At 42.6% G+C, this 27140-nt stretch overlaps 7 protein-coding genes across 7 annotated transcripts; 6 read left to right on the top strand and 1 right to left on the bottom strand.

Moving 5' to 3' along the window:
• Nucleotides 1-1581: 1581 nt before the first annotated feature.
• Nucleotides 1582-1974, top strand: LOC311237999 (histone H2A-like; the record flags this gene model as incomplete). The annotated part of the gene is made up of 1 exon (XM_084325969.1): nucleotides 1582-1974. The coding sequence occupies one exon, from the start codon at nucleotides 1582-1584 to the stop codon at nucleotides 1972-1974; it is 393 nt and encodes a 130-aa protein (XP_084182095.1).
• A 1059-nt stretch (nucleotides 1975-3033) lies between these two features.
• On the bottom strand, nucleotides 3034-3741 carry LOC311237997 (uncharacterized protein; the record flags this gene model as incomplete). The annotated part of the gene is made up of 1 exon (XM_084325967.1): nucleotides 3034-3741. The coding sequence occupies one exon, from the start codon at nucleotides 3739-3741 to the stop codon at nucleotides 3034-3036; it is 708 nt and encodes a 235-aa protein (XP_084182093.1).
• Nucleotides 3742-5658: 1917 nt separating this feature from the next.
• LOC311238359 (histone H2B-like) lies at nucleotides 5659-6033 on the top strand (the record flags this gene model as incomplete). The annotated part of the gene is made up of 1 exon (XM_084326392.1): nucleotides 5659-6033. One exon carries the CDS (start codon nucleotides 5659-5661, stop codon nucleotides 6031-6033), a length of 375 nt encoding a protein of 124 aa, XP_084182518.1.
• Nucleotides 6034-8659: 2626 nt separating this feature from the next.
• Nucleotides 8660-9313, top strand: LOC311238340 (histone H1-like; the record flags this gene model as incomplete). Its single annotated transcript, XM_084326373.1, has 1 exon — nucleotides 8660-9313. One exon carries the CDS (start codon nucleotides 8660-8662, stop codon nucleotides 9311-9313), a length of 654 nt encoding a protein of 217 aa, XP_084182499.1.
• A 4322-nt stretch (nucleotides 9314-13635) lies between these two features.
• Nucleotides 13636-13947, top strand: LOC311238362 (histone H4; the record flags this gene model as incomplete). Its single annotated transcript, XM_084326395.1, has 1 exon — nucleotides 13636-13947. One exon carries the CDS (start codon nucleotides 13636-13638, stop codon nucleotides 13945-13947), a length of 312 nt encoding a protein of 103 aa, XP_084182521.1.
• A 1074-nt stretch (nucleotides 13948-15021) lies between these two features.
• LOC311237996 (histone H2A-like) lies at nucleotides 15022-15405 on the top strand (the record flags this gene model as incomplete). The annotated part of the gene is made up of 1 exon (XM_084325966.1): nucleotides 15022-15405. The coding sequence occupies one exon, from the start codon at nucleotides 15022-15024 to the stop codon at nucleotides 15403-15405; it is 384 nt and encodes a 127-aa protein (XP_084182092.1).
• Nucleotides 15406-23166: 7761 nt separating this feature from the next.
• LOC311238349 (histone H3.2) lies at nucleotides 23167-23577 on the top strand (the record flags this gene model as incomplete). The annotated part of the gene is made up of 1 exon (XM_084326382.1): nucleotides 23167-23577. One exon carries the CDS (start codon nucleotides 23167-23169, stop codon nucleotides 23575-23577), a length of 411 nt encoding a protein of 136 aa, XP_084182508.1.
• Nucleotides 23578-27140: the final 3563 nt, after the last annotated feature.

The raw sequence follows: 27140 nt of genomic DNA, 5'->3' as shown, positions 1-27140 counted from the left end.
TTTAAGATATAGTTTATGCATTCGCAAATATGAGAGCTCTGTCATTGAAGTGGATGGTGGCAGCATTACTAACAGTAGCGATTTTTATTGTTTTGTCATGACCAAACATAATCCCAACATAGATAGGAGGTGTACTGTATGTCAAATGTCGGTCATGTGGTGGAAGAGTTTAGTACAGTCACACAACAGAACACTGCTGTAGTACAGTCACACAACAGAACCCAGCGCTCCTGCCGCGTCTCTCTTGCCGCAAGGGCGTGTGCTAATCAGAGAAACGCTGAACGAAAAGCTGAACGCAAGTTGGTTGCCTTTAATATTCACGCCTCCTGAACCTGTCCAAACCAGGTCTGTGATGAGGGGTGGAGGAGGGATGGTAGCACTGACCTGACCCAACAGGTGACACATTTGGAGCAATGTATGGCTCTTATCACAGAGTTACAGCTCATTGGGTGTGTTTGTTTGTAAAATTGTGCTCTGAATAATGTATTTCCCTTGCCTGGCTCCACTTCAGAGTATTATACTAACACGGAAACCTGCCACAGCCTGCACACAACCAACTGGAACTACATTGCTCCAAAAATAATAAATATCTGTAAAATATCAACTGAATGAATGTTAAATACTTGGAATAAATGTACAAGGACGGCATGATTGATATTTTCTTCTGAGTGATGTGTCAACGTTTGAGTCTGTTAATGACATTATGAATGAAGCCCGTCAAACTAGTTCAGCATGAAACCAGATGGAAATCTGTGGTCACTGAGCTGATTCCTCTCACTACCTGCCCTCAATGAGAGAAGGGGCAGAAAAAGGCTATTGCCCCTCAGTTATATGTATGATTGGAACATGTATAATTATGGGTGTATGGTCATGGGTTACTTTTTAGCTGTTGTTGATTGCTGCAACATTGAGTTGAAAACCAGTGTGTCATCTTGAATTTTAAACTACCAATAAATTATGTCCTATTGTCTCAGTGTATGAACCTGTGCGGTTACATTGTTGCTCATAAAATAAAATATGGGCAAAATAGCAAAGTTGATATGACATAAATTAAGCACCTCGTACATATGGAAATGTATTGACTCCTGAGCTAATTCCTCCCACTGCCCTTGAGAGAAAATCCTTCTTAATTACAGCACCATGAAATATAAATGAAAATATAGCAATACGTCGCCTTATGGACTGCTACCTTATTTCATTGAGCTGAGCTGTAATTAACACACAAGACACAGATGACCATATTCAAACTACTTTACTCGACTGTAAAACTTTGAATTTATCTCCATTAAAGAGAAACTATCTTTTCTTCTTTAATCGAACAAGTATAATACGCTGCTTTGCAGAAACTCTGGCCTTATATTACCGACGTGGAGGGGCAGTCGTTTCTGATTGGTCTCCACTCTGAGAGCTCGTTATTCCGCCTACATCTCACACGAGGATTGGAGGACTCGTCTTTTGGAAAAACCGCCAAGAAAACGTCTTTCCTGATTGGGTGAGAAAACACAAGCCCGAAAATAAAACGCGACTCTCCAACTCGCTGCATTCATTGTCTAACTCGTTTAGCTAAAGATAATAATAAACATGTCTGGAAGAGGAAAGACTGGAGGAAAGGCCAGAGTTAAGTCCAAGACTCGCTCCTCTCGCGCCGGGCTTCAGTTCCCCGTGGGTCGTGTCCACAGACTGCTGCGTAAAGGCAACTATGCGCATCGTGTTGGAGCCGGTGCCCCGGTTTATCTGGCCGCTGTGCTGGAATATCTGACCGCTGAGATCTTGGAGTTGGCTGGAAACGCTGCTCGTGACAACAAGAAGAGTCGTATCATCCCCCGTCATCTGCAGCTGGCCGTGCGTAACGACGAGGAGCTCAACAGACTGCTGGGAGGAGTGACCATCGCTCAGGGTGGTGTGCTGCCCAACATCCAGGCTGTCCTTCTGCCCAAGAAGACCGAGAAGGCTGCTAAGCCTGCCAAGAAGTAAATTATTTAGCCTCTTCGACAAACCCCACAAAGGCTCTTTTCAGAGCCACCCACCTCTTCTTGAAAATGCAATACTTCCGTTTGTCAAAATACAATTTGGTTGTGTAACTTACGTTGTCTCGCTACCTCGGACATAAATGTAAGACGATAAACACGTAATGCATAACATTTGACCGTGCGTACACGTGTACAGTGCTGTTTAGAAGTAATGTTTAGTGTGTCTGCAGTGTTTTTTGTCCCTGTTTTGAAGGCTTAACGATATAATGTAAAATTATAAATTGCATGTCATAGAGGTCAAGTGATGATTAATTTGAACTGAGAAACATAAATAGTAAGGGTTATATATACAGATTACAGCATGTACGAACATAAATTGACAATGACAGCAATTTGTGTATTTCCACAATTCAACTCGTAAACTAACTGAAGCGGTGCGACTCGTTGAGACTATTTTCTTTACCTATAAATAAATGGGTAGAACTACAAGTCGTGTTTTGTAGCCGTGCTTGTTTCATATAAATAGTGGGGGTCCATAAAAGAGCCTTTTGTGAGACAATGTTCCACTTGTTCTGTATACTATAATGGTTGCTTGTGCAGATATAATGTGAGGTAGTGGGAAACATAATTATGTGCCAACATATGATCCAAACCAGTCTGAATAAATAAAATTACAATAATGTGCTGTGTGTCTACTAATGGGCCATCACCCGTAGTCATTCCAATAGTGTCATAGGTCATTTACGCACGGACATAAATTCACCATAATGATAGCAATTTATGTATTTCCACAATAAAAGGGCTCAACTCATTGCGGTAAAGTATCTGCGTTAGTAGGACCCACTAATCAAAACGGACTTAATAACAATCAACATTCTCAAATTATATTAGTTTTTTTGTGGTATATTCTCCATATTTATATAATATTATAAAGTTGCGTTTTCTTTGTTGCCGTGCTGTAAGTAACTTGTGGAAATAAACCATCCCAAAACTAATACTAACTAAGTTATATACTTCGATAAGCCCCCTTCACTTCCACACACTAGAGTAGAATAATTGCTTTTCATGGAAGAGGTGGGTGGCTCTTAAAAGAGCCTTTTGTTGAATTAAAGACAACGTTCTGTTCAAACGCGTATCTCTTCTTGGGAGCTGCGCGCTCAGCTGCTATGGGCTTGGCAGCCTTCTTAGCTGGGGCCTTCTTGGGCGCAGCGGGCTTTGTCGCCTTCTTTGGGCTCTTGGCTGCTACCTTCTTGGGACTCTTGGCTGCTATCTTCTTGAGAATCTTGGCTGCTACCTTCTTGGGACTCTTGGCCGCTACCTTCTTGACTTTCTTGGGAGACTTCTTGGCGGCAGCAGGCTTCTTAGTTGCTGCCTTCGTGGGCTTTTTGGCCACGACCGGTTTCTTGGCTGCTGGCTTCTTGGCTTTCGGAGCGGCTTTCTTTGCGGGCTTTTTGGCTTTAACCTCAGCCTTGTTGATCTTGAAAGAGCCGGATGCTCCGGTACCCTTGACCTGGACCAGGGTTCCCTTTGTCACCAGACTCTTGACAGCGGTCTTAACGCGGGCCTTGTTCTTGTCCACGTCATAGCCGCCGGCAGCCAGAGCCTTCTTTACGGCAGCCAGAGACACGCCGCTCCTCTCTTTAGAAGCAGACACTGCCTCGACGACCAGGTCACTGACGCTGGGACCTGCCTTCTTGGGTCTGGGAGCTGCCTTCTTCTTAGCGGCCTTAGCCGGAGCGGCGGGAGCTGGAGCTGGGGCGACTTCTGCCATCTTCTCTCGTTCTGTCTCAGATTCAACACAAGTAGAATTATGATATTGAAGCTCAGTCAGAGGGCTGGTCTTAAACACTACATGAGAGCCATGTAGACTGAACCCACCCTGTCCTCCTCTGTGCTGCCAAACTGCTCTGCCGCTTGTGTTTTCTCCTCGCCAAAAAAGAGCTCAAATACACAACTATGAATATGGCAGGAATTTAACGCCAAATGGGTCAGCAAGCAGAAATATGTGCCATCAGAATTAAACCATTTGGAGACCCCTGGTGTGTTTGTGGACGCTTCAAACCACTAATTTGCGCCTTCACCATGGTGCGCAGCTATACCTTTCTCTGTTATTTATGTCTCACAATTCTTTAGATTGCATTATAATCCGACATAATCTCGTTTTCCAGCGAGCCGAGCTACCTGACTAGAGACTGGGAGCAAGAATAGTAATCTGGGGTGACGCGTTTTGTTTTAAATGGATGCTTTTCCGGTGTTGGTAAACACACTGTTGCTGGTGGCGTGGGTCACCTCGACTTCGTATGAGGGATGATCACCACCTTAGATCAGAGGAAGGTTTCACGTGGCCTATATTAATTACAACTAACATTTAATTAATTAATGTTGCAAAACATTTCATAACTCACACAAGAAACGTAGCTATATTTTCCTTTTGGGAAAACTAGTTTGTTGTGTACTTTAGACTGCTGCATGCTTGTTGACAATACATGCTTTTTGGGCATTGCTGATCTGCTGTGTTTCTGATTAAATTCTGCTACACTGAACACTTAGCACAATAAATAATAACTGCATTGGTCTATTTTAATTATATTTCAATAGTTTAAATAGATCGACATAGTAGATTCATAATGAATCATCATATCACCAAACATAAACGCACCATGTCAACATGTTCTGCATTTCCACAAAAGAGGCCTTGCACGGAATGTTTGTGTAGTAAAGGCAATGGAATGGTTGCTATGTATAGATGATCATATCAACACATAGTGTTGTGTCTTATTACTGAATGTTATAAAGAAGTCACAACGGAACAGTAATATCATGCTTTTCAGCAGTGTTTACCGACTACCACTGCACACAAATAAATTAGGCATTTTCTTTTGAAAGTGGTTACCAAAGGTTACAGGCAGCCATACTGGAAGAAACAGAACAACACAAACATTACAGTTTGTGTTTAGCCTATAGGTCAGATATACAGGCCTCTATTGTTAGGGCTCAACTCATTGTGAAGTAAAGTATCTTAGAATGTGGTGCAGTAGGCTGCCAGCTAAATTTTTGATACATTCAGAAGAAATAGCTCAAGGAATGAAACATACTATGTTGTCAGAGTCATACTTGTATTATTATCTTGTACCACAGTGAGGTACTGATACATGTAGCTCATGGTGAGAGACCATGCCGGTCTGTGTCATCTGTTTATGATCAGTAATAACCCAAACAAGAGGAAACCTGCTCATGGAGACGACTCAGCACCATCAGAAAACATCTCTCACCTTATAAATGTATACTGGCATTTCCATGATTAAAAGTTATGCCAAATACATGTAAAAAGGATTATATGCAGGTATGTACAGACAGATGTGTATATGAATGTGTGGGTGTGTATATATAGTCAAAGCAGTGACAGATGTCACGAAGAGAGCTAAATTTAAGGTGCACAAAATCATTGTCTTGGAAAAATGCAGTTTCATGTCGATTATTGCTTGGCTGATAATCTCAAATGTGACTATGGAGTTATGCTAAGAGAATACAAATACGCGCGCAAATAGCTTCCTGTGCGCGGGAAATGTGCGACAAAGCCTCTCAACCAATCGTATACAAGAAGCCACGCAGCTGTATTTGACCTATAAAAGGGCAGCAGTGCGCTTCTGTTTCCACATTCGTTGCTGTTTAGTTCCGATTGATCATCATGCCTGAGCCAGCCAAGCCAGCGCCCAAGAAGGGCTCCAAGAAAGCCGTCACCAAGACAACTGCAAAGGGTGGCAAGAAGCGCAGAAAGTCCAGGAAGGAGAGTTATGCCATTTATATTTACAAAGTCCTGAAGCAGGTTCATCCCGACACCGGCGTTTCCTCCAAGGCCATGGGGATCATGAACTCCTTCGTTAACGACATCTTTGAGCGCATCGCCGGAGAAGCCTCGCGCCTGGCTCTCTACAACAAGCGTAGGACCATCACTTCCAGGGAGATCCAGACCGCTGTGCGTCTGCTGCTCCCCGGTGAGCTGGCGAAGCACGCTGTGTCTGAGGGAACCAAGGCTGTGACCAAGTACACTAGCTCCAAGTAAACTACGCTATTCACTGAAGATTAACCCAAAGGCTCTTTTAAGAGCCATCCACTCTGTCGTGAGAGACTTATTCCTATTATTCTCATGATCGCGCTGTTCATCAAAGTGGTTATTGACTGCCGGGTATTTCCTTTTTAAAAATGTCCTACATTTCGTTTGTACAGGTATTATCATGGTAGGGGGGTCTGTCGGGAGATGGAAGTGTATATCTTACTTATTGATTAATAAATGACTAGTAACTGTAATCCATAGTTTGGATGGCTATTAAAAGTTGCAAATTATATATTTACTAAAAATCCTGTGATTTTTAGGTTGTTGACAAGTAGCTAGATTGGATATAATTCTAGCTTGTACATCACAATTATACAGTAAATGTATATATCACCTGCTGTATTAGAACCGTGATCAATAATACATTAATGGTCTTTATAATACACATGGATAATGTTTATTTTAGCATTTTCAAAGTGGAAATGCTATTCGAAAAATAATACATTCCAGGCTCATATAATTATAATGAAAAAGATGAACCACCGCATACCTACGTTAAATACATTATTACAACAACAATAAGCTTTTATAACATTGTTGACATCAAACTCCAGCAATCGGAAGTCTAAAATATGACTTCAGCAATACTGATCATCTCCGGTCCCCTCTCCCTCCATGTTTAGCAGGATACGCAGCCTCCACATCTGGCTGAAATGTTAACTCTGCTCATCAGGCATCCCCTGTGGTTTGGACTTCAACAAATGCACTGATACACCACACCATGCTCTCTCCACTCTTTCCACTCGTAATGTTAATGCTTCAAATCTAGTCACAATTTCTCTAGATGTGTTTCTGTCATACAACATAAAATCACTGATTTTGGCCTAACTTTTCTGAGCAGTATTTACCAATAAGGACACTTTTGATCAAACTGATCAGCAGCTCAATCGTTTCTCTGAATCTGCCCTATACAATTTTATTTTCTGTTTTACCATTGTACCACCAGTCATATAAATTATTTACCATAATAATAATCACAAGGTGCTCTTTTTCTTTAAATGTTGTACCATGGGTAAATGTAATGGAACCATTAATACAATGGTATAGTCCATTTTAAAACCATGATATCAATGGTACATGCCATAATTTTTTATCATAGGAATGCCAGGATACATTTTTGTAACAGATGTTTACTGATGATGCTGAGTTGAGCCGATGGTTTCCTCTTGTTTGGGTTACTAAACAGATGACACCAACATTTACACAGGACTGGGTCTCACCATTTGTTACTGCGTAATGACTGCTATGGTACTGTTTCAATGAGCCATGATATGAATCACAATTATTGTATATAATTATAATAGTTATAGTTACAATGGTACAGGTAGTAGAAACATAGTATGTTTCATTCCTTGAACCATTTCTTCAGAATGTATCAACATGTACTACACCAATAGACACTAACAATAGAGGCCTTGCATGGACTGTTTGTGTACTTTTTTCTTACAGTATGATTTTATTATGATCCCCATTAGCTGATGCAAAACATCAGCTACTCTTCCTGGGGTCCACACATAACATATAAACATGTTACAGATAAGACATGTTCAGACAAGCAACCAAGTGGAATTAAAAATCTGAAAGTGACAATATACTTTCTATCAAAATATTACATGATACCGCATTCCTAAACATAATGGCATCATACATAGTACAATATACATGACATAACACTATATATTAAACATGCACTCAATTGACAAGCAGTGAGAAACCATATACTCTTACCACCTATTTGATAGGCTACTAATATTCCTGTCACTAAAAATACAATAAAGTAAAAATAAAAGTAACTATGGGTATGTGTGTGTGTCTACATGTACATAATGTGCAGGCGTAGGGCTGTTAGATGTTGTTTCAGTTGTCTTTTAAAGCCTGTATTGTAAAAAAAAAAAAAAAAAAAAAAAAAAAGCTAAATGTAGCTATGTTTCTTGTATACGGTACATACTCAAGTCATAAAGGTAGGACTAATTTTTTTTTTTAATCCATTTAAGGCCACATTAAACCTTCCACTTACTCAAACGAAGTCGAGGTCACCCACACTACAGGCCACCACCAACAAAATACTGTGTTTACCAACACCGAAAAGTCACCCATTTATAACAAAACGCGTCACCCCAGATGACTCATCTTTCATTCAGTCCCTTGTCAGGTAGCTCGGCTCGCTGGAAAACGAGATTTTGTCGGATTCTAATTTACTCTAAATAATTGTAAGAGATAAATACAAGAAAAAAGTAGCTGCACAACAGTGGTGACGGCACACATTATTGTTTTGGAGCGTCCACAAATTAACCACGTTTCTCCAAATGGTTTGATTCTGACGGGACATGTGTCTACTAGCTGGGACATTTGGCGTTAGATTTCTGCAATATTCATAGTTGTGTATTTTAACTATTTTATGCGAAGAGAAAACACAAGCGACAGAGCATTTTGACAGCACAGAGGACTGGGCTGGTTGAGTCTACATGGCTCTCATGCAGTGTTTAAGACCAGCCCCCTGCCTCGGCCACACTATCAGTCTGTTGACACTCCTAGTTACTTCAGCTTTTGTTTCGCAGCAGAGAACGAGAGAATAATGGCAGAAGTCGCCCCAGCTCCAGCTCCCGCCGCTCCGGCTAAGGCTGCCAAGAAGAAGGCAGCTCCCAGACCCAAGAAGGCAGGTCCCAGCGTCAGTGACTTGGTCGTCGAGGCAGTGTCCGCTTCTAAAGAGAGGAGCGGCGTGTCTCTTGCTGCCGTAAAGAAGGCTCTGGCTGCCGGTGGCTACGACGTGGATAAGAACAAGGCTCGTGTGAAGACTGCCATCAAGAGTCTGGTGACGAAGGGAACCCTGGTCCAGGTCAAGGGTACCGGAGCCTCCGGCTCTTTCAAGATCAACAAGGCTGAGGTTAAAGCCAAGAAGCCAGCGGCCAAGGAACCAGTCACAGCTAAAAAGCCTAAGAAGCCTTTTGCAGCTAAGAAGGCTGTTGCAGACAAGAAGTCTCCCAAGAAAGTCAAGAAGGTCGCAGCCAAGAGCCCCAAGAAGGTCGCAGCCAAGAGTCCCAAGAAGGTAGTAGCCAAGAGTCCAAAGAAGGTAGTAGCCAAGAGTCCCAAGAAGGTAGTAGCCAAGAGTCCCAAGAAGGTAGTAGCCAAGAGCCCAAAGAAGGCGAAAAAGCCTGTTGCTCCCAAGAAGGCTCCAGCGAAGAAGGCTGCCAAGCCCAAAGTGAAGAAAGCAGCTCCCAAGAAGAAGTAAGCGTCCAAGCAGAACATTGTTCACATCAAAAGGCTCTTTTAAGAGCCAACCACCATTTCCCATGAAAGAACAATACATTCTAATGTAATAGTCTACATTGAGGGGAAGGGGTCTTTTAATTATACAAAACATGCATTTTATTTTTCTATCTGTAGTTATTTGAACCAGACGCGGAACATTGATGAGTCTCACTCCGTCCAAGCCAATTTGTATATAAGCATAAGCTAATTAATGATTGATTAAAATATAGATCAGACTGCATATCTTCACATCCATACATGTGGAAATGCATAAATTGCTGCCATCATGGTGCATTTGTTACTGCGTAATGCTATGGTACTGTTTCAATGAGCCATGATATGAATCACAATTATTGTATATAATTATAATAGATATAGTTACAATATATTGCTAAACTTTCAGTCTAGCGGACTGATCAAATCAAACCACGGCAGAACGATGCATTAGTTACAATGGATTACAAAACAACACATTTCCTCGTCATTCTTCCCATTTATGGAAACGGTACATACCGGGTAAGCACAATTGCATGTATTCAGACCGGTTTGGTTCATTTGTCTTGTCAATGTTGCGCTTGTAATTAGTCATTAGTCTTCTTGGGCAACACGCCAGAGTTAGTTTAGTCCCTCTTCATTACGCACAGCCAGCTGCAGATGACGGGGGATGATACGTCTTCTTCCAGTGAACAAATCTAAAATACAGATGTATTATTTAGGTCAATAGCATACCCCACCCTCTTCATCTTATTTATATATTTGTCTCCCTATAACACTCAAGAAGGAGGTCTGAACTACCTGTAGTGTGCTCAGTGCTTTCTGAAAGGACAGTTATGAAATATTAGTACACTACCCACAAAGAAGCTTTGTTCTGGGCAAATTACAGCATAGCATACTGTAAGGACAACAACAACAACAACAACAACAACAACAACAACAACAACAACAACAACAACAACAACAACAACAACAACAACAACAACAACAACAACAACAACAACAACAACAACAACAAGGTAGTCGGTCATTGCAGATACATGAGACTATCTGTGTAGCAACGCACAAGCATGCATTTATATCACATAAAAACAATATATTTGACTAGCAAGGCACAAGCATCCATTTATATCACATATACAAACAATATATCTCAGTATAGCAATGCACTGAGCCACATGAAGTTGATAAAGACGGCTTCATGGGTCAAAACCAAATGTAGGGATCTGAGGTTTTTAATCAAAGCAAACATGGAAGAATGACGCAGATGGGAATAGGTGGTAATTCAGTCATGTACTTGACTGACACGGTTCCCAGAGGAACACTGGTCTAGTTTACATTTACATTTACATTTAGTCATTTAGCTGACGCTTTTATCCAAAGCGACTTACAAGTTCTGTACGACAAGCCATCAGGAAGGGCACAACTCTATCAGCTGAGCAACAATGTTCATCAAAGTGTTGAGTGCTACAGTGTAGGTTAGTTTATTAGGACAAGTGCATGACAGTACGGTTAGTTAGGGTTAGGTTTTTTTTTTTTTTTTTTTTTTTTTTTTTTTTTTTTTTTTTTTTTTTTTTTTTTTTTTAATTCAGATAATGGTTGAAGAAGTGCGTCTTTAGTCGACGGCGAAAGATTGGACGTGATTCGGCTGTCCTAACTGGGGTGGGTAGTTCATTCCACCATTGTGGGGCTAGGACTGAGAATAGGCGACTTCTCTTTGATGACCCTCCCGGAGCTTGGATAGGAGTAGGTCTGAGGCGGCCAGAAGATGCAGAGCGTAGGGGTCTTGAGGGTGTGTAGTTAGAGACCATTGACCGGAGGTAGGCAGGAGCGGTTCCCTTTGCCGCACGGTATGCTAGGTCGAGGGCCTTGAAGCGGATTCGTGCAGCAATGGGGAGCCAGTGCAGGTCCCTAAGAAGTGGGGTGACATGGGCCGACTTCGGTAGGTTTGAGATCAGGCGGGCCGCTGCGTTCTGAATGAGTTGAAGAGGCTTAGTGGCAGTGGCCGGGAGGCCAGCGAGCAGTGCATTGCAGTAGTCGAGGCGGGAGATGACTGTTGATTGGACGAGGAGTTGGGTGGCTTCTTTTGTCAGGAAGGGGCGTATCCTTCTGACGTTGCTCAGGAGGAATCGGCAGGTTCTGGTCGTCGCTGCGATGTGAGCAGAGAAGTTCAACTGGTCGTCGAGGACAACACCAAGGTTCTTGGCGGTCGGGGACGCAGTCACAGCTGCATTCTCGACTGTGATTGAAAGGTCGGTTAGGGGGGAGGATTTGGCCGGCAGGTGGAGCAATTCTGTTTTGCTTAGGTTCAGTTTGAGGTGGTTGGACGTCATCCAGGCTGAGATGTCGGACAGACAGGCCGAGATCCGCACAGAGACGTGGATATCTGAGGGAGGGAAGGAGAGGAAGAGTTGAGTATCGTCGGCATAACAATGGTAGGAGAAGCCATGAGACGTGATAATGTTACCCAGTGATTTAGTGTAGAGGGAGAAGAGAAGGGGTCCTAAAACCGAGCCCTGGGGGACACCCGTCCGCAGGGGGCGGGTGGCCGACAGGGTCCCTCTCCATGACACTTGGTAGGAGCGGTCATTGAGGTATGATGACAGCCATGTCAGCGCAGAGCCAGCCACTCCCATTCCTGCGAGGGCCGCAAGGAGGATCTGGTGGTTGACTGTGTCGAAGGCTGCAGATAGATCTAGGAGAATCAGGACAGAGGAGAGGCCTTTCGCTTTTGCTAAGTGAAGTGCCTCTGTGACCGCAATGAGGGCTGTCTCTGTGGAGTGACCAGTCCTGAAGCCTGACTGATTAGGGTCTAGGAGGTCATTCTGTAAGAGATAAGTAGTAAGTTGGTTGGATACAGCACGTTCAAGTGTTTTAGAAAGGAAGGAGAGAAGAGAGACAGGACGGTAGTTGCCTATGACAGTAGGGTTCAGGGTTGGTTTTTTTATGAGCGGCGTGACTCTGGCTTGTTTTAGGGAGGTGGGGACCTGCCTGCTACAGGAACAATTCAAAATAATCAAAATAGAAGTTTTCTTTTCTTCGTTTTCACACACACTTTTGGCCAGTGAAAAGACAATGTGAATGTGGATGCAATTTTCATAATTCCAAAATATTCCTATGATTCGTATTGTTTTACGATCAATGAAGTCCGGTTGTGCACTACAGTGCACATTTTGTAAAATATGAATAGAGTTAAGTTAAAAAAAATATATATATATATATATATATATATATATATATATATATATATATATATACTCTATTCATATATATATATATATATATATATATATATATATATATATATATATATATATATATATATATATATATATATATATATATGTTAAATGAAAAAAATTATACAAGTGACAACACTTTTTTCCCCTGGGTCTCAGGATGATGTATTATATTGGAAAAACAACACTTCCTCAAAACATTTTCAGATGTAAACCTGCAAGATACACTACACGACCAAGGTACCCATGTACATGTCAAAATACTTACCAAAGGTCAGTGAATACCACAATCACAACACCAGAGGGAGCTCCACAAATCATGTTAAACCCAGATTCGGCTCAAACAAGGGACTAAACACGTTTCGCAATTATGCCACATCAATGTGGAACGCCCTACCCAAAGCTGTAAAGGAATGTGAATCACTACCCACTTTCAAAATCACTCTCAAAGAACACCTACGGGAGACTGCAATTCGAAACTGGCCCCTGTAAATGTCCTAACCCAACCCCCTCCAATGTACAGTAAATTACCAAGTATGGTTTTGTCAATATTCCAATGTACAGTGTTGCTTGTACAGTTACAGTGTCCCCCACCCACCCCTCCTACCCACCCACCCAACCACCTCCAATGTACAGTCCCCACCCCACCTACCCAACCTCCTCCAATGTACAGTTTATACGTCAAATGTATATTATACTCTCTTTTCTGGACTATTTTTGTATCACAAACAGTACTGTATTTGCAAATCTGGTATGTCATAAATGTATAGATGTAGCAGTACTGTCTATCTGTATGTCGTGTATGTCATGAAGAATTGAAAATGGGGGACCCTGATGTAAACAAGACAAAAGTCTTTCTCTGGTCTGCATCCCCTTAACAATTGTATGTATTGAGCTGTACTGTACCCATTATGCATTCTGTTAATAAAGTTTTCAATCAATCAATCAAACCCTCCCTCCACATTTGTCCCTGCGCGCTTCTTGGTCTCAACCACGTCCTCAGAGAGGGTTCAAAGAAGCAGGCGGTTGGCCAGTTGCGACATTGGTTTGTTTTCTTACATACGTTACAATGAGTGGAAGAGGAAAGGGAGGTAAGGGACTTGGTAAAGGAGGCGCTAAGCGTCACCGCAAAGTGCTTCGTGATAACATCCAGGGAATCACCAAACCCGCTATCCGTCGTCTGGCTCGTCGTGGCGGAGTGAAGCGTATCTCCGGTCTGATCTACGAGGAGACTCGTGGTGTTCTCAAGGTCTTCCTGGAGAATGTGATCCGTGACGCCGTCACCTACACCGAGCACGCCAAGAGGAAGACCGTGACCGCCATGGATGTGGTCTATGCTCTGAAGAGACAGGGACGCACTCTGTACGGCTTCGGCGGCTAGACTTCTATTCAACCCTAACTATCCAAAACCCAAAGGCTCTTTTCAGAGCCACCCACCTTATCACTGAATGAGCACACTCTCTACATACGTTTATTTGTGAAAAGTATTAAACTGCGATGTCTCGGGCATAGCACTGAATTTGTTTTAGCATTTAATTTAATCCAATCACTGATGCAATGCCATTGCCTACGGTTCCTGACGTTGCTAGGTAATTCCTGCATTGGAATTGCCATGTAACTACAGTGTGTACATATATGTAAAACTTAATAACTGATGGTGATTTTAATAGTGAAAGACGTTTCAGTGACCAGTACAATAGTCTCATCTCACGGCGGGGCTTCCTGAACATGTGAACAAAGTTGTACTATTAATATGTACAGTGATACAGCTATAAAGACACTATGGTACATACTGGCAAGCAGGGTAATCAGTAAGAGTAGGAAAGGAATATGTATATATAGTATATACAGGTATGTAAATCCCTAAAGGAAAAAAAAAAAAAAAAAATTTGTTTGGAAGCGTGGATTCGCTACTTGTAGGCACTGGAAAATCTAACCTATTTCTGCACCATGGACAGTACCAGACCACACTGACGAAACCATTTTGGAAATGGGGAAAGCATGCAGGCTTAACCCAAATGGACTCCAGACAAGGAGCAAACATGATAGTTCGGATTGTATTTATTTTTAACCATATAGGGTCATATGTATTACCTGTCAGCAGTGTAATCGATAACTATTAGGTCAGTTATGTTAGTTAGTTCTGGCCATTATGAGAAACTACGTCGTGTTAGTCTTCACTTCAACAAGAATAATACGCTGCTGTGAGTCTGTGACGAAACTCTGGCCATACTAATGCGGAGGCGCAGTCGTTGCTGATTGGTCTCAGCTCTGGGAGTTCGTTACTCCGCCTACATCTCACACGATTATTGGAGGACTGGTCTTTTGGAAACACCGCCAACAAAACGTCTTTCCTGATTGGGTGAGAAAACACAAGCCTGACTATAAAAGGTTACTCTCCAACTCACTCACTGCATTCATTTTCTAACTCGTTTAACGTAAGAGAATAATAAACATGTCTGGAAGAGGCAAGACTGGAGGAAAGGCCAGAGCTAAGGCCAAGACTCGCTCCTCTCGCGCCGGGCTTCAGTTCCCCGTGGGTCGTGTCCACAGACTGCTGCGTAAAGGCAACTATGCTCATCGTGTTGGAGCCGGTGCTCCGGTTTATCTGGCCGCTGTGCTGGAATATCTGACCACTGAGATCTTGGAGTTGGCTGGAAACGCTGCTCGTGACAACAAGAAGAGTCGTATCATCCCCCGTCATCTGCAGCTGGCCGTGCGTAACGACGAGGAGCTCAACAAACTGCTGGGAGGAGTGACCATCGCCCAGGGTGGTGTGCTGCCCAACATCCAGGCTGTCCTTCTGCCCAAGAAGACAGAGAAGGCTGCCAAGAAGTAAATTATTTAGCCTCTTCGACAAACTCCACAAAGGCTCTTTTCAGACTTACTTACTTAGGCCTTTAAATTCCCAAAGGAACATAGGCCATCGACGAAGCTCCTCCATCCTATTCGGTCTTGTGCCCTCCGCTCCAGATCTTGCCAGGACAGCCCTTCTTTCTTCATCTCCTGTTCTGTGGTTCTTCTCCAGGTGGTTTTTGGTCTGTCTCTCTTCCTCCTGCCCTGTGGGTTCCATGTCAGTGCCCGCTTTGTGATTGATTTCTTTCTTCTGAGTGTGTGACCTATCCACTTCCACTTCCTCCTCCGGATTTGAATTTCTATTGTGTCCTGTTTGGTGAGTTCCCACAGGTTGGCGTTAGAGATGGTGTTGGGCCAGTATATTCCCAGGAGGCGTCTGAGGCACCGGTTGGTGAAGGTCTGTAGCTTGTTGAGTATAGTGGTGGTGGTTTTCCAGGATTCTGAGCCATATAGTAGAGTGGTCTTTACGTTTGAGTTGAAGATCTGTAGCTTGGTCTTGAGTGACAGGTTTTTTGCCTTCCAGATGATGTTTAGCATGTTGAATGATGTCCTTGCCTTTCCAATCCTGGCTTGGACATCATCTTCCGTACCCCCTTCCACAGAAATTATGGTTCCAAGGTAAGTGAAGCTGTTTACATCCTCTAATGGGTTTTGTTCCATGGTTATGGGTGTGTTGTTCTTGCTGTTGATACGCATTACTTTGGTTTTGGATGAGTTTATTTTGAGCCCGAGCAGAGCGGCAGTTTCTTCCAGTTTTCCTGATTTTTCCTGCATCTGTTGATGTGTGTGAGCCAGTAATGCCAGGTCATCAGCGAAATCCAGATCTTCCAGCTGCTCTGTCAAGCTCCATTGTATGCCGTTTTTTTTGTTGCAGGTTGTTTCTTTCATCACCCAGTCTATGCAGAGGAGGAAAAGAGAGGGTGAGAGCAGGCACCCCTGCCGCACACCAGTCAGGACCTCGAAAGCTTCCGATATACATCCTTCATGGAGGACTTGACATCTCATCCCTTGGTAGGTGTTCCTTACGATGTTGATGATCTTTGCTGGGATCCCATAGTGGGCCATCAGTTTCCACAGCATTTCCCTATCCACGCTGTCAAAGGCTTTCTCAAAATCTATGAAATTCACATAGACAGAAGTGTTCCATTCAATAGACTGTTCAATAATAATCCTAAGGGTGGCGATTTGGTCTCCACAGGATCGGTTGTTCCTGAAGCCAGCCTGGTTTTCCCTCAGTTTCTCATCGACCCACTTCTGGAGCCTTTCCAGCAGGATGTGGTTGAGCACCTTTCCCGGTGTTGAAAGGAGCATTATTCCTCTGTAATTTTTACATTCCCTGAGGTCTCCTTTCTTGGGGATTTTCACGATGTGGCCATCTTTCCAGTCAGATGGGACATTTTCTTTCTCCCAGATGGTTTGCATGAGGTGGTGGAGCATGCTGGTGGAGGTTTCAATGTCAGCCTTAAGAGCTTCTGCTGGGATCCCGTCTGGTCCCTCTGCTTTCCCTCCTCTTAAGGCCTTAATGGCTTTTCTGATTTCTGTCTTGGTGGGGGGGTTGCAGTTTATCTCCAACAGATTTGGGGCTGGTGGGATATCTGCTTCCAGTTGAGGAGGCTGCCTGTTGAGCAGATCTCTGAAGTGTTCAGTCCATCTGTTCAACTGTTCTTCCTTGGTTGTGAGGAGTACGCCCTGTGGGTTTTTGATGTGTGCCTGTGTGTGTCTGAATTTGCCTGTGAGCTTTTTGGTAGTTAGGTATAGGTCCTTCAGGTTGTTCTTTCCCGCTGCTTCCTCTGCCTGTTGTGCTAAATCTTCAATGTATTTCTTCTTGTCTCTCCTTACACTTCTTTTCACTTCCTTGTTTGCTGCTGCATATTCTTTCTGTGCTACCGCCTTGGTGGCTCTGGTTTTACTTCTATTCACTGCCTCTTTTTTCTTCCTCCTCTCGATCACTTTTCTGTCTGTATCCCCGGATAGCCAGGGTTTGTTGGCTGTCTTCCTTCTCCCTACCACTTTCTCACATGTGTCTTTCCACATGGTTTTCAGACCCTTCCATATCTCCTCCACTTCATTTACAGTTTCTATTTCTAACGCTTGATACCGGTTGTGTAGTGCCACTTTGTAGAGTTCTGATGTACCTATATCCTGAAAAAGCTGTATGTTGAATTTGACCCTTCCTTCCCTGTGCTTCATGCATTTTAACTTCAGCTGGATCTTTGCTGTAAGGAGGTGGTGGTCAGATCCTGCGTCTGCTCCTCTTCTGACTCTGACATCCAGCAAAGAGTGCCTAAACCTTTGGCTTATGCAGATGTGGTCAATCTGGTTTTCTGTGGTGTGGTCAGGAGACACCCAGGTGGCTTTATGGATGTTCTTGTGTTGGAATACTGACCCACCGATGAGCAAGTTGTTGTCTGCACAGGCTGCTGCGAACCTCTCTCCATTTGCATTCATGGTGCCTAGTCCTTCTCTACCCATTACTGTTTCAAAGCCGTTGTTATTTCCCCCTATCTTAGCGTTCATGTCTCCCATCAAGATCATGATGTCCTTTCCTTTCCTGGCCTGGAGGATGGTGTATAGATGGTTGTAGAATTGATCCTTGGTTTCATCATCAGTGTCATTGGTGGGGGCGTAGCATTGTACCACTTGGAGGTTTATTTTCTTGTGTGTGGTTTGGAATTTGGCTGTGATGATCCGTGAGTTGATGGGTTCCCAGCTGATAAGGGCCCTCTGTGCTTCTTTGGACAGCATGAACGCTACTCCCTCTGTGTGTGGTGCAGAGTCATCTGGATGTCCTGAGTAGAGTATGGTCTCTCCACTCGCCAGCTTGACCTGCCCTGACTGGAGCCACCTGGTTTCCCCCAAACCAAGGAGAGATATCCCGTACCTCTTCATCTCCTCCGCAATCACTGCTGCCTTTCCTCCAGCATACATGGTCCTCACGTTCCATGTCGCTATGGTGGTGGGACGTCTTGAGGTCAGAAGCTTCGAGCGTACAGTCTCCTTGCGGTTTTCCATGTCTCTTAGTAGTCTCTTTAGCTTGGGGCGCTGAAGAGGCTTCCTTCACAAGACGTAAGGATTTTTTAAGTTTCGTCGACGTTTTTGTAGCTATAGGTTTTTTTTACAGGATGGGGTCGCTGGCCCCAAGCCCAACCCCCATCTCTGGGGGAGGGTTTTGGAGTTGGCTCGTTAGTCCTCTTCCCACGCCTATTGTCTTCCAGGTGATGGATTGCAGCATCATACCACGTGAGGCCAGACAGGCTGAGGGTCGTGTACAAGCTGTCTCGGCACGTCAAGCCCAACCAACTCCTGCTACTGTGTATTGGAAGCTGCACTAGGCAAGCTAACCCTACCAGCAACGCAAGACAGGTCTTTTCAGAGCCACCCACATATTACCGAGACAGCAATACTTCTATAACCATGCCTATTATGACTATTTAAATGTACTGTCTTCACACCTACAATTTACACCTGGGAGCAACAAATCACCTACTGAATAATCTTGGTATAGTGACTAGTTAGTCGCTTTGAACAATGCACAATTCTATACCTATATATATCATACAATTCATATTACCATGTATATAATGTTATACCCTGTTTAATCACTTCATTAAATATCGCTATCATTGCATATTGCTATTGCACTATTCTTCTCACTCTTGTTGGATGCCAAACATTTTAGTTGTGCTCTATTATAATTGCTACATTTTAATCGAATCTAAAACCGCATTGAGTTAGTCAAAAACCCTCATATTGATACTAAAATAGACCAGGAACCACCTTTGTTGTCCCAGGAACCCACATCTGAGAATATATTTATTAGATATGATTTAGTCCAGAATTCCATAACTGGTGTGGAGATACCAGAGGAGAGAGTGAACCCAGAATATCATTATAATACATTATTTAATTGTGCTAACTTCTAGTGGATAAGGTTGTAAACAGGAGGGTTAAAAACATGTATAACTGCCTTATACATGATGAGTTAGAATTCCATAGCTGTAGTTTGGGGCAATAACAATGGAGAAAGTGAATCATTCTTATACATAAGGTACTTCATATTGGCTAACTTGGTTAACTTCTAGTCAGTTAAATTAATAGTTAAATCCTATACTCTAGGATATTCATACTGTTCAAACTCTGAACTATGTTGCCTCTATACTACTGCCACACGACCTCAAACTATATTCTATGTAACTCTTGTGTGATAGCATGTACAATAATGCTGCATATATTATGCATAGTATATATATCTATCCACTTGTCTGAATACACCTGCATATCATATTTTTGATATACTGTGTAACTATGTACAGGGCCGCCTCAGGGGGTGTGCGAGCAGTGCGGTCGCACAGGGCCTCGCGGGAAGGGGGGCCTCGCACAATTTTTTTTTTTTTAAATTAAAAAAATATATTTATTATTATTATTATTTTTTTTTTTTTTGCGAGTCCCCCCTTCCCGCAAGGCCCTTTTTCATCACAGACCTAAAATCTAGTTTTGCTTATATGCTTATATATTTCACATTAGACACGTTCATGGCTCTGAGGCTCTGCAGGCAGCAGAATTGGTTTCAATGAGGGGAGGGGTTACAGCCAGGTCTGTTGAGTTCATTGTGTGTGTCTGTGTGCGTGCCGGGGGGCGTGAACCGACTCATTGCCAGACGTGAGCGATTCGACTCACGCTCACGGCAATGAATCGGCTCTTATGAACGAGTCGCTCATGACCGACCCATCACTAGCGTCTGACTATTTCGCGCGTGCAACATTGGAGGTTATGCCAGCCAAGATGAAGAGGACATCGTTCGGCAGATGGACTGAAGATGAAAGTTGTTGCATGTTAGACAGTTCAGTCAGGCTAGCCATCCCGGCTAAAGACAGGGACAGCTAGTTAGCTTTAGCTACGTTATAATATTAAGTGTGGTTCAGTCGGGATATAGCCATGATGATGTCGGCTAGTAGCTAGCTTAGCTAAAGGCTAACTAGCGTTAGCTAACCTAGAGACAGCGCGTGCAGCCAAGATGAAGAGGATGGTCGTTCGGCAGATGAACTTCGTCAACTCCACGCGGTTGTCTCCATCCTCTTGGACGTTTGGTGAGTTTTTAATGCACTCTATTCTATTCCCGCCGTGGATATCTCTCTCTCTCTCTCTGGAGCCAAACTGGCCGACTAGCTGTTGTAGTACTAGTAGCTAACGGTGTGTGGCCTGGTGTCAGCACCTGTATTGCTTTTCTCACGTTGTACAGTTTTTCAGTGGTAGCCGCATAGCTTGCTTCTGCGTTAGCTAATGGTTAGCGATAGCCGGGTTGAGCTAACTGTTAGCCAGTTAGCTGTTTAGCTACGACGTTATCTGCCGGCTGCGCTCGGCTGGGAACGTTAGTTTGATGCTATCAGTTAGCCTAGAGTTAGCTATTAGCTTGTGCTACGACCATTGACATTAGCCGTGAGAATAGCAGGGGGTTCTGGCACTCTGACTACGACATCATCTTTGACAGAAGATGTAGTCGGGCCTGCACCATGACAAGGCTCCGGCCATAGCTTCTTTTTGTCCCGCCAGCGAGAGGCCTTTCGTCAACGTGGAGACCTGTGTTGCCGCCTTTCGCCCTGCGTTCCTTGGTGCAGGTAAGATGAATGAAAATGTCATGACATTACCCCACTCTTCCTTCCTTCCCCTCCCGAATGTTTTGTTAATAACGATGTTTTTTTCCAGGCAAAACATATGTTACTTCACAACATTTGGAGATACGACATGTGCTGTGTGTGAATTGTCTTGGTCGTTTGTGTAGCTTGGGTAGCGTTGGGCCGTTGGCCAAAGCTGTGTGTGGCCTGGTGTCAGTACCTGGCTAGCCTATTTAGCTGATGTCGGCCATTGGCTCCTTGCTGCTTTGTTTTCTCTGGTATAGACCCTCTTCTCTTTGGATTTAAGTGTTGATCTTTGTCCTTTTGGATCTATGTATATTCATGTTGCCTTTGTGAAGTTATCTTTTCCTTCTGTTTTGTTCTTCCATTAAAAGTTGAATATCCTTAGGGGCTCATCTTTGCTTATCTCTCTCATACATGCTCTCTATCTAACACACACACACACGACAAACACACATGCTCTCTCTCTCTCTCTCTCTCTCTCTCTCTCTCTTTCTAACACACACAGTCTGCCTATGGCTGCCTTTCTCGATGGCTAGGCTATGCTCGCTGAGTCTGTACCTAGTCAAGGATCTTCAGTCACAGTGCTCAGGTATTCTGCCACTGTGTACTCTCTGTTTAGGGCCAAATAGCATTTCAATTTCTTTCCAATGTGTCTCTCTCTCTCTCTCTCTCTCTCTCTCTCTCTCTCTCTCTGTACACTGTATATTGACTGTAGAACGGGAGCTCTCTCTCGCTCTCTCTCTTGCTATATGTTGACTGTCTGTATCATGCCCAGCCTCGGGCAGCGCTATTATTTAAGAATATGTTGACTGTATGAAAAAAAATAAAAATAAAAAAAAAATTATATATATATGTTAGTGATGCGCGATATATCGGCCGCCGATATAATATCGGCTGATATGGCAGTTTTTTTACACATCGGTATCGGTCCGATATCAAGATAGGGCCGATATAAAAAAAAAAAAAAAAAAAAAAAAATTATATTTTTTTTCTTCTTTTTACATGTTTTGGCCTTAAATAGTTTCAAAATATCAGTCATTTCTGAAAATAAGTTACAAAAGTAAAAAAAATTATGCGTTTTGGAAAATAGCTCTTTATTTGATTATCATAAAAAAGTGTTTTCTATACAGAGATATCGACATCGGTAAATATCGGTATCGGCCAGAACAGCAATATTAATATCGGTTATCGGTATCGGCCACAATTTTCACATCGGTGCATCACTAATATATGTATATATTTTTTTTACCTTTTGGGGGGGGGCCTCGCGTTTAAATTTCGCACAGGGCCTCGCATTTCTCCCAGGCGGCCCTGACTATGTATATCCATTACCTCTGGCCAGTATAACTTACTATACCATAGTGTCTTTATACCTGTAACACTGTACATACATCTGATCAGCATTATAACTCAGTAGTAGTACTCATTTATAGATACTTGTTTTATCCTATTGCACTTTACTGTTACATGTGTACTCTAGTTAAATGCCCATTTATTTTCGTTGTACTTGTGCTGTATAATGACAATTGATTTGAATCTAATCTGATCTAATATAGTGAAATTAAAACACTAATTTGGCTGGAACGCTCTCAGCGACTAATGTAAATGTCAAAAGGATATAAGGAGTCAAACAAGGCAATTATATGGTAAAGCAAAACTTTTCTCCACATAAATATTCTATATGGAATTCCGATTAAGATGATTCAGTAAGAGGTGATTTTCGTCATTAGTTGCTCCCAGAGGACAGTACGTTTAACTTGTCATAATAGGCACGTCCTCAATATAGGTTAACTCCTAGTCAAGAGTGAGCCCCAATATTTTGTACGAGTAGACATCACAGTATAGGATGCAGTCAGTGCATCACCCAATCAGAGAGGGACGGACAGAGAGGAGGGTGGGTTTACATTTTTGGCGGACTTTTCATACAACCTTTCCACCAATGATAGACGGCGATGTAGGCGTTGGAAAGGAAATGATAACGGCGACACAGATATAGACCAATCAGCATAAGACGCGCCCCCACTGAACCGACAATATAAAGCCATGTTTTGTCGTATTGTGTTACTTTATTTCCTTCTATCTTAGAAATAACTAACTGAAGTATCACAATGGCTAGAACCAAGCAGACTGCTCGTAAATCCACTGGAGGAAAAGCTCCTAGGAAGCAACTTGCTACCAAGGCTGCTCGTAAAAGCGCCCCGGCTACTGGTGGTGTTAAGAAGCCCCATCGTTACAGGCCCGGTACCGTGGCTCTGAGAGAGATCCGTCGTTATCAGAAATCTACCGAACTGCTGATCCGCAAGTTGCCTTTCCAGCGCCTGGTGAGAGAAATCGCCCAGGACTTCAAGACCGACCTGCGCTTCCAGAGCTCTGCTGTCATGGCTCTTCAGGAGGCTAGTGAGGCTTATCTGGTCGGCCTGTTTGAGGACACCAACCTGTGCGCGATCCACGCCAAGAGGGTGACCATCATGCCCAAAGACATCCAGCTGGCCCGCCGCATCCGTGGAGAGCGTGCCTAAATAAGACTCCTCGTATATTCACTACCAAAAAAGGCTCTTTTAAGAGCTACCTCAATAACTTTGAAAGTATATTCCTTATTCAATTATATATATATATTATGCATTCTTTTAATTTTTTTTTACAAAACTCATCGTTTAGTTATTATACAATGTTTACGCGGTTTTAGTTTATTTGATTTATTTCAAAGGGACAAATATATGGCGCTCTAAATGCCTGTATCAGTGTAATACAATGAGTTGGTGTACAAGGTACATGCATGCCCTCACTATATAGTTGTGAGTATAAAACTCCTAAATGGCACATGTAGATGGACTAAATCGGTTGATAATCATCATCCCTCGAGTTCTAAAATATAAAATAGTTTAACATCTTGGAGTACAACAGAGTTTTGGAATGTAATTCGATGAAAGCCCTGTGTCGAGAAGAGAGTAAAGCAGAACAAACTCATGGCTGAAACTCTTCTGCCCTCTACTGGCTAAATGAGAACTTAACCCAAAAAGTATAACTTTTTCATATCAACTCATACTGTGATGCCTTGAATTCATGAATACTTTGGTTTCTTCTCGCATATCTCCACTGTGATAATCCCCATAAATGGTCAAAATACTTGATGAATTGAAGTTAATGGAGATTTGGAGCAAAACATCTGTTTACAAACTATTTTACAACTTGCAATCCAAGTCTCATGCAGTTGTCCATGAGATGTCTGTCGAACAAGCCAGCTATATGGGTTGTGTTGGATAGCAGAATAATTTAGAATGGTGATTAATCTAGAGCCAAACTATGTGTGTATTACAGTTTTGACGCACACCTGCTGGCTAAGAAATAACATATTCACCATGGCCATGGCCAATAATTATAAAACGGGGTAGCTCAAAGCAATCTGCTCTGCCTTGTACCATCTTGCCACCTCTTCAAGAAATAAGTCTGCTGTTTATACCATCGCTGCCTGTGCCAGTTGGTGCACAATAAATGGCAACATACAGATGAATGTAAATCAAAGTAAATTCTATTTTGAACATTATTATGTATTAATAAAAACAAATTAAATGTAAGTGTAAATCTTACTTTCATATTAGGCTACTTGGTAACTGTTTTATAAAAGCAATAGCTCACTTCGTGACATGCTGTTATTATATCACATGACGCAGGGCCAAAATACTCCCCATAGCTGTGATATTGCTTAATTAACACAAGTCATTGTTGGCCTAATCGGTTATGATACCAAAAATATAAGCATATATTCCCCATCACAATTACAGTCTGAATGGCCAATATATCAAACGTGGAGAGAACTTTATCGTTGATGAAGAACAAAACCTCCTAAATGCATACAAAAAAAGGGGAAAACTTCATATCTGCACTTTGCGAGGCACTAATACCTGGTCGGTATTGTTAACATACGTGTAATATAGTCCAAAAACAGTGTATACGGTGTGTACAGTGTTATTGTACATTGCTAACATACAGTTTATATATTATATATTTTTAATCAACACTTCACATGTAAGACTATAGTGACAAGACCATCTCTTACATTCCAAATTTAGAATAAGAGTATTGTTCTGAAGGGCCAGATTAACACTGAGAATCTACGTTTTATTGTTTTATATAACGTGTATATTATTTATATATATAAGCTATATCCCTTTAAGCCTCCGTTTGAATCATAGCATTATTCGCTTTCCTCATTGGATAACGCCCTTGACACTGGCGGCGCCAAGAATCGCGCCCCCCAGACAAGTTCAAAGACGAGTCTGGACAAGTTGAGACATGCCCTTGGCCAGCGCATTGATTCCGGACAAGAGATTCGGTTGCGCCCTAGAAAGCACTCTAAGTATATATTGTGGAAGGCGCAAACAGCAGCAGTTCGTCATTACAGTTAACGCAGTTCAACCTAAAGCAGTTAACCCAGTTTGTTCGGTGTGCAGCAGTAACAAGCAGTTTGTTCGTCTAGTAACTAGTGTGAACCTTAGCAAGTGTGTGTGGACTTAACGTAATTAGTATCAGAACACGAGGTGAACCTAGTAGCAGAACTATTGGACATGTGAGCATTGGAACCTACCGCGGTGTATCGTTACGGATAACTAGCAGCTCCTTAGATACTACCTTGATACTGTAGAACCATTGTTGGTGGATTATAGTGACTTGTGGAAACGTAGTACCGTGGAGAAGAGCATCGTTAATACCATTGTCGTTTGGATTTAACTACCCTGAAGATCTGCATCGGGCTAGCTTCGAGGACGAAGCTGGCTAGCTATCATCACTGCCATCAGGCTTTGGATTAAAAGCTATTACCCTGCTACCGAGCACTTGGATTACAAGGACCGGATCCGTATGAGACCCCCTTTCTTCAAGTGACCAGCCGGAGTATCCGTCTATTCTTCAACCCTCTGGAGCTTACTACTATGTGGGAGGAAATCACCAGTCTCCAGCTATACCCTCGTTTGCCCCCCTATATCGCCATCTCACGCCATGCAGCGTACCGGTCTAGTATCCTTAGCCTAGGAATTATTCATTCCCACTGACTTTGATACTCTGACATTCTAATATAATTTGCCATAAAAGAGCGACCAAGTAATTCTCAGTTGTATATCTGCTATTGATAATAAAATACTGTAAACGTTATCTCTTTGTCACCGTGCCGTCTATTGAGTGTCTGCCATAATTAACTGTACTGTCTGGCAAGTAATAATAATATGTAGTAGTGGTTTAATCTATCACAATCTTTAATACAGTCAGGGTTTTGTAACCCCTCAGTTACAAGTATGTTTACTGCAGGACTGAGTGCAAGACAATTTACCTATGTGGACAATTAAAGGTATTTAAATAGTTTTGAGGTAAATTCACATACAATTTAATATTTTTCCATTTATTTTTTTATTTTACTTTATTTATACAGGAAATGGTCAAAAAAAAAGACATTTCACAATGTACATTTAAACTGTCCTGACTCAGTTACAAAAGTTTTTCAGCAGGTTCCTGTTCTGCAGCACATTAAACAATAATTTAAATACAAAACAAATAGGCAATTGCACTACATACAATCATATAATCCTGACAAAGACATTGCATTATAGTCATCCTGACACCGGCGTTTCCTCCAAGGCCATGGGGATTATGAACTCCTTCGTTAATGACATCTTCGAGCGCATCGCTGGAGAAGCCTCGCGCCTGGCTCTCTACAACAAGCGCCGCACTATCACCTCCAGGGAGATCCAGACCGCTGTGCGTCTGCTGCTCCCCGGTGAGCTGGCGAAGCACGCTGTGTCTGAGGGAACCAAGGCTGTGACCAAGTACACTAGCTCCAAGTAAACTACGCTGTTCACTGAAGATTAACCCAAAGGCTCTTTTAAGAGCCATCCACTCTGTCGTGAGAGACTTATTCCTATTATTCTCATGATCGCGCTGTTCATCAAAGTGGTTATTGAGTGCCGGGTATTTCCTTTTTAAAAATGTCCTACATTTCGTTTGTACAGGTATTATCATGGTAGGGGGGTCTGTCGGGAGATGGAATTGTATATCTTACTTATTGATTAATAAATGACTAGCAACTGTAATC

Source organism: Notolepis coatsorum (assembly GCF_963971535.1).
Source record: "Notolepis coatsorum genome assembly, chromosome: 12".
NCBI lineage: Eukaryota > Metazoa > Chordata > Actinopteri > Aulopiformes > Paralepididae > Notolepis > Notolepis coatsorum.
The sequence above is the reverse complement of the archived record's forward strand: the minus strand, read 5'-3'. Positions and strand labels throughout refer to the sequence as shown.